Here is a 16,041-nt window from a genome sequence, read left to right as displayed (position 1 = left end):
TACAAGTTCGCTCATTTTTCTGTGAGTCCGCTTGGTCATCAGCAAAAGGCATGTCCCACTTTTTTCCTTTTATTAGAAGACAAAGTTCAAATAGCGATGAACCAGACAACCCTTTCCTTCAATCTTCATGGCTATTCAATGAAAACTTAGAGATGTAGGGAGCTCCCTTCCTTGTCCCTGCCAGACTCTGGGAGTATCTTAGGTCCTTCTGTTAGACAGGGTCTTCCCAGCTCAAGGATCTGTGCTTCAGCCCCTTCACAGCAGAAGTCTTCTCTGGAGTTCCCTGTTCCTCTTATACAGTAGAGCCGGACCTTGATCGTATTAGAACTTGAAATAATCGGATTTCATTAGAAAATTTTGAGTAAATGTATCTGAGCTTAAATGAAAATCCGGAAACCGACCCAAGGAATTGTGTGATTTTTGAATACAAAGTGGTTAGGTCAGTCGCTGTTCATAGCCATTGTTCCCATGCTCATTTGGTGAGGAAAACTGTAAGAACCACAATTGAACTTAAGATTATTGAAAATTATAATGTAAGAGGCATTCTGTGACAACCTTAAAATCCTGTGAGATTTTTAATGATAGGCTAACCCTTGAAGTGTCGGTAGTTGTTTCGATAGTTGGCTATAGTCACAACTATTGACTCTGTAAACAAAACACTTGTAACCTAATATGTAATGGTACAAACTGTAGGATAATCAAGTGAATCACTAGTGATACAACTTTTGATATTGTAAATAAAACAACTACGTAATTACTGCAATTACCATGGATAGCTCCCATAATTAGACGTCAGGATGAGCGAGTTCTCACTTTTTTACAGGAGTAGGATCTCTATCCGTAATTCTAAAAACTGAAAAGGTCTATAAACCTTAAGATGAATATTTTCTGGAGAAAATTATAATTTGAAAAAGTAAATGTATTTTACAGAATATAAGTCTTTTTATCACATGTCATTTGCATTCGATATAGTTTACATTCTCAAAATCTCGGATGATTGAGCTATCGATATCTTCATTGCCATTATACTTGGCTGGTAGAAGATATGTGCTAATTTAGATACTTTACTGCCACACCACTGCAGGTTAAGTTGAGCACCAACCAGAGGCAGTGTCTACTGCAGGGTTTTCGTAACTAACGAGGAATGACATCCATGGTATTCAGTGCCAGCAACTTTTCTGTTGCTAATTCATTACATAACGCAATGTTTAGAAGGAAAATATGTCCATGTATCCCACCTCCTGTCAATGTGGGATTGAGCTCCATGTAATTACTTGGTAAGTTACTTAAATAAAAATGTCATTTTTATAATAGAAATAGTTTTATATGTACTTACCAAGTAATTAGTATATGATCTGAGTCCTCCCTCCTCCTCTCTGATGGACTTAAACATAAACAGAATGAGGTTGTCTGCTAAGTCATTCCTATTTAATATTCACCTACACAGAACATTGGAGTCGTTACCGTGAAATTTGAATTTAGGCTACTGTGAAAGTGAAACTAATAGCTATGTAATTATTTGGTAAGTATATATATAACTTTGTTTTATTATAACAATGTAAAATTTTATCCTAATGGATTTTTTGGTCAAAATAGCATGTCATAATTTTTATATACAGTGGTACCCCGAGATACGAAAGGCTCAACTTACGAAAAACTCTAGATACGAAAGCAAATACGAAAAATTTTATGGCTCTACATACGAAAATTGTTCAAGATACTAAAGGTTGTTGCTATAAAGTCCGAGATTCGCCCGGACCACTGATAACAATTTTGAAACAAGCCCCCGCCAACTGAGTAGACTTGCCACCATCCTCCCGCTCTCCTATTGGTCAGCATCCCTCCCATGATGCATCTACGTAGCAGCATGCTTCTTCAGCCACTGCACGGCATCATCTGTATTGTACGCATGCGGTATTCGTTCGTTCTCATGATTTCCTTTATTAACGTAAATTCGTTAGTGATTTCGTTGTAGTATACTTTATCGTGTTGTGTGAGAACTTTACTACATACGTATACATACCACATAACATAATTATGTACAGTATATACGTAGTCATGGGTCCCAAGAAACTTGAAATTCACGGAAAGAAGAGGATGCTCTCTTTGGAGACGAAGATGGAGATTATCAAGAAGTATGAAGCTGGTATGCGATTGAGTGTGATCGCCAAGGAATACGGCCGAAATCCGTCTACAATAGGCACCATCTTAAGCAGAAGGATGTCATTAAAGCAGCTACACCTTCCAAGGGCGTGACTATTTTGTCCAGCAAGAGGACCCACTTGCACAATGAAATGGAAAGGCTTCTTCTTGTCTGGATAAAAGACAAAGAAATCGCTGGCGATACGATAATGGAGACGGCAATCTGCCAGAAGGCCAGCGCTATTTTCGGTGATTTGATTGCCCAGGCTGAAGACAACGGAGGAGAAGGGACATCAACGCCAACCCTAGACTTCAAGGCTTCGCATGGGTGGTTCAAGAAATTCCGTAAACTGACTGGCATCCATTCAGTGGTGCGGCATGGGGAGGCGGCCAGCTTGGACACGAAAGCGGCCGAAGCCTTTAAAGAGACGTTCGACGAGATAATGATCAAGGAAGGCTACAGTTCTCAGCAAGTCTTCAACTGTGATGCGACTGGCCTTTTTTGGAAAAAAATGCCTCATCAGACGTACATCACACAGGAAGAGAAGAAGCTACCCAGGCATGAGCCTATGAAAGACAGGCTTACGCTCGCACTTTGTTCGAACGCCAGTGGGGATTGCAAGGCGAAGCCCCTACTTGTCTATCATTCGGAGACTCCTTGAGCCTTCAAGGCCCACAAAATGCTTAAGGAGAAGCTTCGAGTGATGTGGATGGCTAATGCAAAAGCCTGGGTAACGAGGCTTTTGTTCACCGAGTGGGTAAATCTGTGTTTTGGCCCGACAGTGAAGAAATTCTTGGAAGAGAAGCGCCTCCCTCGGAAATGCCTGCTGGTGTTGGACAATGCCCGTGCTCACCCTCTTGGCCTTGAGGAAGATATCCTAGCAGAGTATTCCTTCATCAAGGTTCTTTATCTTCCACCTAACACCACCCCTCTCCTCCAGCCCATGGGCCAGCAAGTGATATCAAACTTCAAGAAGCTGTATATGAAACATCTTTTCAAGAGATGTTTCGACATCACCGATGCCACAAACCTCACCTTGCTTGAAATTTGGAAATAGCATTTCGATATCGTAATATGCATCTGACTCATCAACCAAGCTTGGCAGGAGGTTTTGAGGCGAACCTTGAATTCCTCGTGGAGGAAACTTTGGCCTGATGCCATATCCGCCTGAGACATCGAGGGATTCGACGTGGGCGAAGCTGGTGCTGTAGATTCAGAAACAGTTGATGATCCTGAAACTGTTTCGCAACCAGATCTTGACAAGATTGTTGCACTCGGCAAGTCCATGGGGCTGGTCGTCGATGAGGACGACATCAATGACCTTCTTGAGGAGCACCAAGAGGAGCTTACGACGGATGACCTGAAGGAGTTGGAGGCCATACAACATAACGTCGTTCGAGAAGAGTTCTCTAGCAGCGGCGAGGAGGAGGACGACAACTCTATGACAACGGCAGAAATTAAGGATGCTCTAGCTGCTTTTCATAAGGTGCAATCATTCATAGAAAAGAGACACCCTGAAAAGGCTTATACAGGTCGTATGCTTGCACAGTTCGATGACGTTTGCCTGAGTCGTTTCAGGAACATTGTCAAAAGTAGGCAGAAGCAATCTTCCTTGGGTAGTTATTTTTTAAAGAGGCCTTTAGTAGGAGTAGTAAGCAAAAAGGAAGAACCAAGTGATACTAAAAAACGGAAAGTTGAAAGTGGTGAAGAAGTTGAAATTTTGTTAAAAAAACAAAAAACAAAAATTAATTTCAAGTTTTTTGTAAAGTTAAGTGTTGCAGTTTTGTTAATGTGTTTCGTAAAGTTTAGTTTATGTTTTCCTTATTTTTTTTGTGTGTTTCGTAAAGTGAAGTGTACGTATGTATCTGCCGTTTGTCCTCCTCCTCTGTCGCCACTTTCGGAGATAGCCTCACTCGAAAGGTAAGCTTCCGCATTTTACTACATACGTACGTATGTACGTACAGTATTTCTTGTATACCATGTACAATAATACACTTTATTTACAGGTATATTAGCAGTATGTATTAAGTTAGGTATTGAATGGTCCAAGTTGTTGTTGTATTTCATTGTTTATAGGTCAATTTAGCTTTATTATGAAATTTACTGGGGTGTTTTTGGAGGGCTTGGAATGGATTAGCCAATTTACATGTAAAATGCGGTCCAAGATATGAAAAGTTCATGATACGAAGGCCGCCTTGGAACAGATTAATTTCGTATCTCGAGGTACCACTGTAGTTGTTTCTCTGTGGTGTTGACATGTTGTTTCTCTGTAGTGTTTGATATAAATTTAATTATTTTAATACCAGATATTTTACTTAAGTTCTAGCTTGCAGCTGAAAAAATTCATAAAAGAATAAACCTCTAGCATATTTGGGGCAGCAACATTTAAATTTCTTTTAGTTGATCTCTCTTGGTGTCACCCTTACTGTTTTAAATATATTCTTATGCTTGTAGAGCAGTGCTACTTGTACGTACTATATATAAAGGATTCAGCCGATTTGTATGCACTGATGGAGTATGTCATATTTTCAGCAATACAGCATATTTTGGATTCCTTGAAATTTGTAAGCCAAAGGCAGGAGAAACTGTATTGGTTAATTGTGCGGCTGGAGCTGTTGGCAGCCTTGTAGTCCAGATAGCAAAACTTAAGGGTAAGCCTTTTGACTCATATTTTGTTAAGTTTTGAAGTATCTAAACTTTAAAAGGTTGCTTTACAAGTCAGCTTGGGACTTAACAAATAGCTAACCTAAGGCCATGGAGTGATTTGTATGTTTTGTACAGATATGAAATAGTTTGTGATTAAGGTCATTAGTGGCATTAAGTTACTGTTTGTAGTTATTACTGATCCCAATCTGGCTGTTCTTTGTTATCAAGTATTTTCTTCTGTAAGATAAGTCTGTGCTGACATGCTTCAAATCACCATCCCCCTTCCATCTTCATGATGATTGTAAGTGGTAAAAACCCATGTAGATTTAGTGGTTGCTTTTCTCTTGGGCATTGGTTGTTTATATTGCTTTGATTTTTGGTACTGTGGCAATATACAACGGTAATTTTATAATACAGGTGGTCCCCGGTTATTGGCGATTTATTTCTATGGGGCTTCGGTTTTATGGCAGTTTTAGAAAATATTCATTAAAAAATAAGGTTTTCTGGGCTCGACGTGTGTCGGCCAGTGAAATATCCCTATAGCACTCATTTCTAGTTATAAATAAATGCTAAATATACCAGAGTTACTACCTCCAGCTCGCTCACCCTATAGGGTGTCGGTATAGCGTAGGGGCGAGTGGAAACACTATCACAGATGTTTTGCCAATTAGATGTCTCCTCTCTCAAAATCCCCCTCTAGAGAGGTGCCGTTACAATGTCTACCTTCTGCTCGCTACTACTACCTCTGCCAAGAACCCTCATTCCTGAATTAGCACTCTTCGTGTCCACGCGCACCGTTTTTGCTGTCTCCAGGAAGTATTTTTGCGAAGCATCATGTCTTCTCTTGACCAAGAAGCTTCTTCATCTAAGTTGAGTATTCCATTTATTGTTTTTTGAACATGATGGGGCAACGATGCATCCAATATTTTACCCTTATTTTAAGACTCTTGTTCATGGGAGCCAGGCATGACGCTCTCCCGAATCCGCCATTTTGGATGCATGGTTGGACACATGCGCAATTATATCAGAATTTTATTTCGTTATGTAATTTTGTTCACCGTTCAGCACTTCACTGTATAGGCTAATGTTTTCTTATATTTTACCGTCTCGCTCTTGACGTATACTGAGACCCTTCTTTATTACGGTTTGATCCTTACGTTATTAGCCTATTATAGGGCCTTTTTCGTTATCATCAGTCACTCAGGAGCGAGTTGGTTCCCTTACATGCGCACGGTGATATGCTACATACTACGTTATATGGGAGTGTTGTGGTTTAAGTGTCCTAGGCTAGCCTAGCGGTACGCCAGTTTAGTTTTAAGAGGTTATGATTCCTCATTCATTTGCTGTGCTCATGCATGTATATTTCTAGTTTAGTTTTTTATTATAATCTTGTGTTGCTATATTTGATGAGGTTGGAAGTTCTTCACGATGACCTACCCTAGCCTATCCGACCAGACCTAGGCTAGGATTTGGAGGGTGGGCTAGGCGGGTTGAGTTTATCCGACCACCCTTAGTGGCTACTTGTACCGCCAACCCGACCAGGCAGATATGTTTGCTTGGAGGGTAGCCCAGGACTAGAAAGTTCCTCTCTTGTTACGTATGTAGGGTCTAGGCCTGTCTTACCTGACCAGATCGGTAGATTTGATTTTGGATGGTTGAGTTAGGTTCTAGGTGTCCTCTTCGTGACGTCCTTATAGGAGCCATCTTAGCCTACCTGACCAGATCTGTACCAATTTCGGAGGGTTAGGCGGGGATCTTAGTTGGGTGCGGTTTTCTCCCCCCCTTTTTTCGTCAGTACTTCCAATAATTCCTCATCAATTATTTTATGAATTAATTTTGTTGAGTGTAGCCTGGGCCATTGCCCCCTGTAGGGTGTCAGTTGGCCTACCGTCTTCTGCCCCCCTTAGTAGTAGGCTAGATAACTTCTTGCTGTGGCCAGGCAATCACGACTCGTCCACTCTCCTCCACACACACACACACACACACACACACACACACACACACACACACCCGTCCCGGACTCGTTCCGGCGCTGCTTTGTTAGCTCGCTGCCCAAGTAATCCTACTGATTAACAACAGCTAGAGGGTAGAGCACGGTCCTAGGGATTAGTCGGAGGAGATTGGGGGATTAGTAGATTATGTAATCTCTGTTGGTATGTCTCCGGTCTTGTGTTTATTCCGACGAGGTGTGGTCTACCATCACACCCGCCAGGAGGCTATACGCCGGAATTTATGTACCGCTGTTCCACCGCTCTGTTTTCCGTACTTCTCTAGTGTTATCGCTGCTTCCCCACTCCAGTTGGGGCGGAACTAGGCTTAGAGATGCACTTCTAATTGACTTGGAACTTCTACTCTTCTCCGGTGCGATCAGATTCAAGCTTAGGTTTTACCTATTTTCCCTGTTCTGCTTGTATCAGGCCAACCCCGCTGGTTATAGCTATTGTGATAACGAGATTATGGATTCCGGAGTAGGCGGAGACTTTCAGAGCTTAATATTATGTCTCTGGCCTGTGTTTATTCCGGCGAAGTGGGGTCTACCATCACATGCGCCAGGATGTATACATTGGAGTTCTACGTACCGTTGTTCCCTCCGCTCTGTTTTCCATATTCTATGTTATTGCTGCTGCCCACTTCGGTGGGGGCGGAACTATTGGTTGGGAATTGCTACTCTATTCCAGTGCGATTTTGGTAATGTTTGCACCATTTTAAATTAGCCGTTACATAAAGTTTTATATATGAAAATGTGCACTATTTCATGTAGAATACAACTAAAAATGATTGAAGGTTGTAGCTTTTCTCATTTTCGAAATATTTGCATATAAATCACGATAAATAGAAAAAAAATCACGTTCGGTCAACTTTGACTACCAAAATAGTCGAAAAACGCAATTGTAAACTAAAACTCATACAGTTTAGTAATACGTATTCAGTCATTTATCTTCATTTTGAAACAAATTCGAAGTCTCTAGCACAATATTTAGATTTATGGTGAATTTTAAAAGAAACTTTCCTTCCCTCCGTGCGCGGATTCTCCGCCCAAATCTCCGAAATGCGTACGTCGCATTATCATTATATTTGCTCCATTTCATATTTGGCATTTCATAGAGTTTTCTATATAAAAATGTGTGCAATTTCATGTAGAATACAACAAAAAATAATTGAAGACAAATGGTTGAATATTACTATACTGTAAGAGTATTAGCTTACAATTGCAGTTTTCGACCATATCTGACGAGTTAAAGTTGACCGAATGTCGAATTTTTTTATATATATATTTTTTATTTTTTTCAATGCAAATTATTTCAAAAAAAGAAAAGCTACAACCTTCAAATATTTTTTGTTTTATTCTACATGAAATTGCGCACATTTTCATATATAAAACTCCATGAAATGCTTAATATGAAACGGAGCAAATATTCCGAGAAGGACGTACGCATTTCGGAGATTTGTGGCGGAGAATCCGCGCGCGGAGGGAAGGAAAGATTTTTTTTTAAATTCACCATAAATCTAAATATTTTGCTAGAGACTTCGAATTTGTTTCAAGATGAAGATAAATGACTGGAATATTACTAGACTGTAAGAGTTTAGCTTACAATTGCGTTTTTCGACCCATTTCGGTTAGAGTCAAAGTTGACCGAACGTGGTTTTTTTTCTATTTATCGTGATTTATATGCAAATATTTCAAAAAATGAGAAAAGCTTCAACCTTCAATTATTTATTGTTGTATTCTAAATGAAATTGCGCACATTTTCATATATAAAACTTTATGTAACGGCTAATTTAAAATTGTGCAAACATTACCACAATCGCACGTATGATTTTTTCGGAAGAGTTACCGCGCGGACGTAGAGAAAATGTTATCTTTTTCATAAATTCACCATAAATTTGTTGCAAAATGAAGGTAAATGCTTGAATATTACTAGAATATAAGCGTTTTAGCTTACATTTGCGTTTTTCGACCATTTCGGTAGTCAAAGTTGACCGAAGGTTGAAATTTTGGCAATTATCGTTATTTATATGAAAATATCTCAAAACTGATAAAAGCTACAACCATGGGTTGTTTTTAGTTGTATTGTGCATGAAATTGCGCACATTTCCATATATAAAACTTTATATACAGTTACCATCCGAGTTACGTCTACCCGTGCTTACGACAGTGTCCGACAGGGGTCTATTTTTTTATATTTGGCGGCGTTTACTGTTTGGCAGCGCGGTAGCGTAGTGCATGCCGGCGCTGGTATGACAGTTACGACGGCGCCGGCAGCACAGCATCCCAGACAGACTCATCCCAACCACCTCACTCACTGTCTAGACATTGTAGCAGTACTGTAACATTGTAGCAGGAACATTTTTTCATTACACCTTTGCCATGGCCCCTAAGAGAAAGTCTGACTCATCAGAATGCAATTCTGCCAAGAAAGCTAGAAAGGCACTGACGTTGGAGATGAAGATGGACGTAATCAAGAAATATGAAGGTGGGATGAAAGTTAATTGTATAAGCAGAAGTCTCCATCTCTCCCACTCCACGGTCTCCACCATTCTAAAGGACAAGGAAAGGATTAAGGACGCAGTGAAAGGAGCAGCCCCAATCAAGTCTACTATTATCACCAAACAGCGTGAAGGACCGATAGCAAGAATTGGAAAAGTTATTTACGTGGCTGGAAGATACAGTAGACCCAGTTGACTCACGAACGCATGACCCACGTACAACTCGATCCCCGACCAAAATTATAGGTAAAATTTCACCCTTGACCTACGAACTAACTTTGAGATACGAACAAAAAAAAATGCGGAAAATAAAAATTCTGTTTGGGTCATGAACTAATTTTGAGACATGAACATTTGAAAAATGCTGGAAATTTCTGGAAAATAACAATTCACTTTGTTTCACAAACTAATTTTTAGACACAAACATTTGAAAAATGCGCGAAATCGCCCAGCACACGTGAGAGCGTTTGAGTTGCCATGGGAACAGCCATCCTCCAGCCGCCCACGCACGGCGTCACCCACGCATCGCTCTTTGTCTCATCTCATTGTGTACAAGACGTTCGTCAATTCGCTTAGCATTTTTTGCGCTAAAACTTGTGATTTTCTTTCATAATCCGCCCTAAGAAAGTGAAGAGTGGTGGTGAAAGTAAGAAAGTGAAGAGTGATGGTGAGAAGAGGGTGCAGAGGAAGATAACCATTGAAATAAAGAAAGAAATGTGATGTGATAAAAGCCGCATTGGAAAAGTGGAATGATGTCCAGTGCTTCCTTGAATTGTATCATCCGGACAAAATTGTTACGAACAGGATCGTGAATATGCTCAATGAAAATTTAATGAGCCATTTCAGAAAAGTTATGCAAGGAAGGAAAAGGCAACAGACATTGGATAAGTTTGTGATTAAACGTTCACCAAAAAAACCTAGAAGAGTTGAATCTCCGGAACGAGATCTCCCCGACCTGGATGGGGGAGGGTCTCCTTCCGCACAATAACCTCCTCCCCACCCACCACCCTCCTCTTCTCTTGTCCGTCAAGCAGAAGTCTCGCCAGTCATAGTAAGTGTTCACTTTACAAACGTTTTTATAGTGTTAGTTTACCATTTTAAATTATATTATTAGATATATTAAGGTTTTTTACACTGACTTTTACATTATCTGTGTAAATAAGGCAAAATATACATAATATATATTGGTTCGTAGGGGTCGAGAACCAATTAATATTATTCCCATTAAACCTTATGGGGAAAGGTTAGCTCCGAGTCACGAACAATTTGGAACACGACCAAGGTCTAGGAACGGATTGTGTTCGTGAGTCAAGGGTCTACTGTAATAGACAAAGAAACTGTGCAAGTGATGTTGCGAGCAGTGCAAAGCAAGGCAACAAGTTTATTTAAAATGTTAAAAGAGAAAGGAGGTGAAGAATATGCTCGTTGGAGTTTATAGCGAGTGATGGGTGGTTTCGTCGATTCCGAGATTGGTACCAAGTGCACCATGTTCTGACGTAAGGCGAGGCTGCTAGCAGTGATGCGCCTGCTGCTAAGCATTCGTTGAAGAATTTGATAAACTAATTGTGAAAGAAGGATATTTGCCTGAACAGATTTTTAATGTGGACGAAACTGCCTTGTTTTGGAAAAAGATGCCGAAAGGTACGTACATAAGCAAAGAATTCGCGAGTGCACCAGGGCATAAGGCAATCAAAGAAAGATTCACGCTATTGTTCTGTGGAAACATCGCAGGACATAAATTAAAACCTTTTTTGATTGCGCTTTCAGAAAACCCACGCTCACTGTAGAATGTGAACAAACATGCCCTTCCCGTTTATTACCGAAGTAACAGAAAGGCCTGGATGACGCTAGCACTGTTTGAAGATTGGTTTTTAAACTGTTTTGTTCCCGAGGCACGTCATATTGTAGCGATAAGGGCATTCCGTTTAAGATTTTATTAGTGCTTGACAATGCGCCTGGCCACACCGACGCACTTGGATGATCTTCATCCTAACGTGCGCGTTGTCTTCCTTCCCCCTAATACCACCCCCCTAATCCAACCCATGGACCAGGGTGCGATTTCTACGTTCAAGGCGCACTATGTAAGAATTTCCTTTGACCAAGCCATCGAAGCTATGGATGAAAACCCTGAGCTGACTTTGCGCGATTATTGGAAATACGTTACAACAATTTAAAATTGTATCAAGCATGTCGCTAAAGCTTGGGATTTGGTGACAGAAAAATGTATGACTGGTATTTGGAAACACTGCTGCAAAACGCTTCCTCAGAGATTTTGTTGGCTTTGATAACGAAGAGGAATTAAGCAACGTCCGAGGAAAAATTGTTAGCTTGGCAAAGCAACTTGAGTTAGGATGTGATGAAGAAGAAATTGAAGAACTGATAAGTGAAGAACCTGAGGAATTAACAAATGAAGAACTGTTAGCAATAGAAGAAGAAAGGAAAGCTGAAGAAGAAAGAAGAAAGGAAGAAAAGGAAGTTGTAGAAGAGGAGGAGCACGAACGAAAGTTTACTGTAAAGGGATTATCGGAAGCCATACAAATGCTTAAAACAATGCTGCATAAATTGGAAGGAATGGATCCGAATGTTGAACGGTTTGCCCGGATAGAGAGATCTATGCAAGAAGTAATGAGGCCATACAAAGAAATCTACGATGAAAAGAAAAAGCAGAAGATCCAAACGACGCTTAGCATGTTTGTCAAACGAACGCAAAAGCCCGCCTCATCCAGCATCGAAGCCACCCCCTCCCCTACATCGGCCAGTGCAGTAACCACCCCTTCCCCATCCCCTGCCTCGCCTGACTTAACAGCTGATCTTTCTTTCGACCGTGCGTATGAAGAAAGTGTTGATGACGTCGAACCAAGCACCCAGTGAACATTAATTTTGAGTGTTGTTTTGCTTATTTTTTTAACATGCATATGTATTTTCTATTTTGTACTACAGCTGTATGTTCTATTTTTGAACTGTAACTTTTCTATTTTCGTATTTTGATCTTCATTTGTATTTTTGTATAATAAATTCAACTGCAGTAATAAATATTTTATTTCTAAAACCATATTATATTAAGATGTATGTACGTAGTATATCAACTAAGCAACTGAAAAAAAAAAGCTAAATACATTGCACCTACAGTATAATATTAAAAATATCTCTATGATAAAATGATAAAAGTGAAACTAAAAGGCATAAAAATGATAAATACATAAACAGCTTGTACGTATAGTACAACAGTAATATTATTCAACAGAAAAAGTATGATAAAAGTGAAACTAAAAGGCATGAAGGTTGAAATTTTGGCAATTATCGTTATTTATATGAAAATATCCCAAAACTGATAAAAGCTACAAACATGAGTATTTTATTGTTGTATTCTACATAAAAGTGCGCACATTTTCATATATAATACTTCATGTAACGGCTAATTTACAATGGTACAAAAATTATGTCAAAGTGACGAAATAATTTCCGAGATGTGTCACAGATACTTTTTAGTGTGGCAAGAAAGAAATTCGCGCTTGCGCGCCTGCGTAACGATTGTAAACAAAACAACACCTTGATCCGTGAGCTCCCAGCATCCCCCAAGGCGCGTGATTCAAAAGTTTTAGGCTGGTAGGCCTATAAGTATTTTTCCGCGAATTTTAAAAAAAACTTTTGTAAGTCGACATAAAATACGTCTAGTTCGGCACACGGGAGACAAAAAATGTCGACGTTAAATACGTCCAGTCGGCGTAAGAGGGATAATAGTACATAAAAGCAGTACCAATTCACATAAAAAATAAAATGTTATTTCACAGTGAATGAAACATGAAAACAATCAAATGCAATACAGTAAAAAAAAAAAAAAAGCTTGCTTGTGAGTTCCAGTTGTTTCGGTGGCCACTTTGAAATTAGAGAGAGAGAGAGAGAGAGAGAGAGAGAGAGAGAGAGAGAGAGAGAGAGAGAAGAATGGCCCTGCTTCTCACTGACTTATCAGCTGGGCTAGGATGATTATTCGCCCATTTCTTTCACTTACACTTGATTTGACCAAATCACTTTCATTTTTGCTACTGTAAAAGGCCAATCTAGTGACAATTGCTTTTTATGATTTTTCACTACTGTAAAAGTAACTCGGCTCTGTAATGAACAAACTGGCACCGTTTTCAGCTTCTGCATGCCTTCGATTGTTTGTTTAAACAGCTTCCTTGTGGAAAAGTTCTTTTATCTCTCTTTCCTTTTTTTTGCATTCTTGACTATTACTTATTTGTTTGCAAAATCCTCATGTTTACTTTAAAAGTCTGCCTTTGCCAACAGTAAGTTGATGTATTGTGGTATTTCTGGGCTCAGCCCGTGTTGCTTCGTGAAATATCCTTTCAGTTCATATTTCTAAGGTAAATAATGCTAACATTACCAGAGAAAACTATAAGGGGGTGTCAGAGCATTCTGACTCGCTCACCCTAAATAAAAAGAGGGTGTCGGTATGGTACTGGGGCGAGTGAAACCACTACCACAGGCCTCTTGTCATTTAGATCTCTCCTCCACAAAATCCCCTTGCACAGCCCGCGCCAGCAACTACTACTACTTGCTCACCCACGCCAACACCAGCGCCTCTAGCGGCCATCCTTTCCGTTAGCAGCATCCTGCACACACGTTTTTCTCTCACAGTGCTTTTGTGCTTCTGTTTTGGGATTTTTCTGTACTGTGGAACTTCAAGCCATTGCCGCAGCTAAGTTAAGTACTGCCTAAGTGTTTCACGTAATTTTAGCCAGCTAGGACCCGTTTTACCGCTGTTTTTAGGTATTATTACGGTGCCTCCTGCGACATGGCTTCAGGCTCGCCATACCGGCTTGCCTCGTGTGATTCATTCTAGCTCCTTCGGTCTCCCATACTGTTGTAGCTATGTCTGCGCAGTATTTATGCTTATTTCTACATGTGGTGCAAGATGTGCTATTTGTATTTTATTTTTATGGGAATCCTATGACTTTGTCTTAGCTCAGTGTTCATGCATGCATGTGCCTTGGTCTAGATCTGTTACGCATGTGGCGACGTATGCCCCTCTCTCTCTTTTTTAGTCCTACCACCCTGGCCGTCGCCCTCCGTTTCTACGTATCGGCAGAGGCCAGCTCCCGAGTAGTTGGGCTTCCTACCTTCCAGGTAGATTAGCCTAGCTTCTCTAGGACGTTGCTTTCCCTTTGTCTTATGATTCCCTTCCTTTCTATTTTGATAACTGTGTTTTATTTATATCGCATGTAGGAGACGGTTTGTGCTAGCCTAGGCTATTTCAGTTCGCCTGGTCTATCTGTCCGCGTGGTCCTACCACGTTCGCGGTGGGCCAGACGATCGCCACGAGCCATCAGCTCAGTCCCCCTCCCTGCTTCCCTCTCCTCTACGCGGGTGGGAAGGCAGGTCGCGCTCGCTCACGGTTGCCACGGCAACCATCCGGGCTCTCCTCCCCTCCTTCTCTCTTCCCAGAGAGGATACAGGAGTCACGGGGGGGTTCCTGAGTCTGGCCCTTCATACCATTCTCACCCTGGGTTCCATGGGGGGGTCTTTTGTACGCTCGGGTTGTGTTGGCCACCTCGTTCGCTTGTACTCGGACTTCCTCGGGTCCCTCCTTGGCTCTCTCCTACCCCGGTCACCCCCCTGCCTACCCACCGCGCTAGCGGCGGGCTCAGCTGGCCCCGCCAGTTCTGGGGGGTGACGGAGAGTAGCACCACTACATGCATCTATATTTATATATACATTTTTGTTCCTATTATTATCATTTAATGTTATCATTATGTTTGTATATTCCGCTAAGCTGGCGGAGTGCCCGCTCACCAACCGGGTTCTCCTCCTGCCTGCGAAATTTTTATATGGCGGAGCTGCGCTCCATCTATCCTTGTTATGTGTTTTTTGGATTAACCCTCTCATGTTCCTCAGCCGTCCTTGTACTCCTCACCCCGGCGTATAGACTGGTGGCTAGTTTGGTGAAACTCCTTACTCCGGTGCCCCGGAAACTATCTGATTAGTATACCAGGCTTCACGGACATATCTCTACAGAACAGGAGAGGGCTAATACCAAAATTTTTCACTCCGGCATATAGCGGAGTATTATATCTCTTAACGGGCTAGTCCTTTTAGTAACCGCCGATACTCATGTATCTGTTCACTTACAGGCTACCAATTGCCAGGAATCCGGCTGCAATGCTATATTGCAGGACCCCTGTGGCCACGAGGTCTGCCGGACCCACGCCCCCTGCGCCATCTGCTATGGTGACATGGCAGTATGGCACCACGAAGCCTGCTCTATATGCTACGATTTGGTGGAGCAGTTTTCCTCCGGCGTAAGTATATACCGGAATACATTGCTTATAACTGATTTTTCAAGCAGTCCTATAAGAGATATAAATGATATATAGTTTTAGATAATTAATCATATAACTTTGGGGCTTCGTTGTAAGGATTACAATGACCCTCTCTTCCAGGCTACCGCCGTGAAAGACGCCGCGTCAGCAACCCTGAGTGCCTGGGTCGGCGGGTTCGGGAAGAACATGACTAAGGGGCAGCCATACATCCTGGACAAGAGTATGGCTGTCCGCCTCTTCCCGGGTGGGAAATCAACTTTTTACATCGACCCGGCAGCGGCGGCCCCTTACATCTCTGCCATTCAGCAGCAAGTGGCGCAAGCGCTGGCGGCCCAAGGCAATCCTGAGATCGCGGACGACGTGGCTACTTTGGACCTGAATTTAGAGCCAATGGCGGTAGGTGACTCGGGTAATTTGTTTAGTTGAGGTAGGTTTGTTGGGGGC

General features: G+C 41.4%; 1 protein-coding gene across 6 annotated transcripts in view; it reads left to right on the top strand.

The window, feature by feature from the left end:
• Positions 1-16,041, top strand: part of LOC135225729 (prostaglandin reductase 1-like) — a 394,759-nt gene that overhangs the window by 179,793 nt on the left and 198,925 nt on the right. For all 6 annotated transcript variants that reach the window (XR_010317076.1, XR_010317074.1, XR_010317073.1 and 3 more), the window contains one exon: positions 4,676-4,794. Coding sequence is in view for 2 of the 6 variants with exons in the window: in XM_064265110.1 (XP_064121180.1) it covers positions 4,676-4,794 (119 nt within the window). In the remaining 4 variants the exon portion in view is untranslated. The remainder of the gene's footprint in view (positions 1-4,675; positions 4,795-16,041) is intronic.

This window comes from Macrobrachium nipponense, chromosome 13 (genome assembly GCF_015104395.2).
Source record: "Macrobrachium nipponense isolate FS-2020 chromosome 13, ASM1510439v2, whole genome shotgun sequence".
NCBI classification, from domain to species: Eukaryota; Metazoa; Arthropoda; class Malacostraca; order Decapoda; family Palaemonidae; genus Macrobrachium; species Macrobrachium nipponense.
The sequence above is the reverse complement of the archived record's forward strand: the minus strand, read 5'-3'. Positions and strand labels throughout refer to the sequence as shown.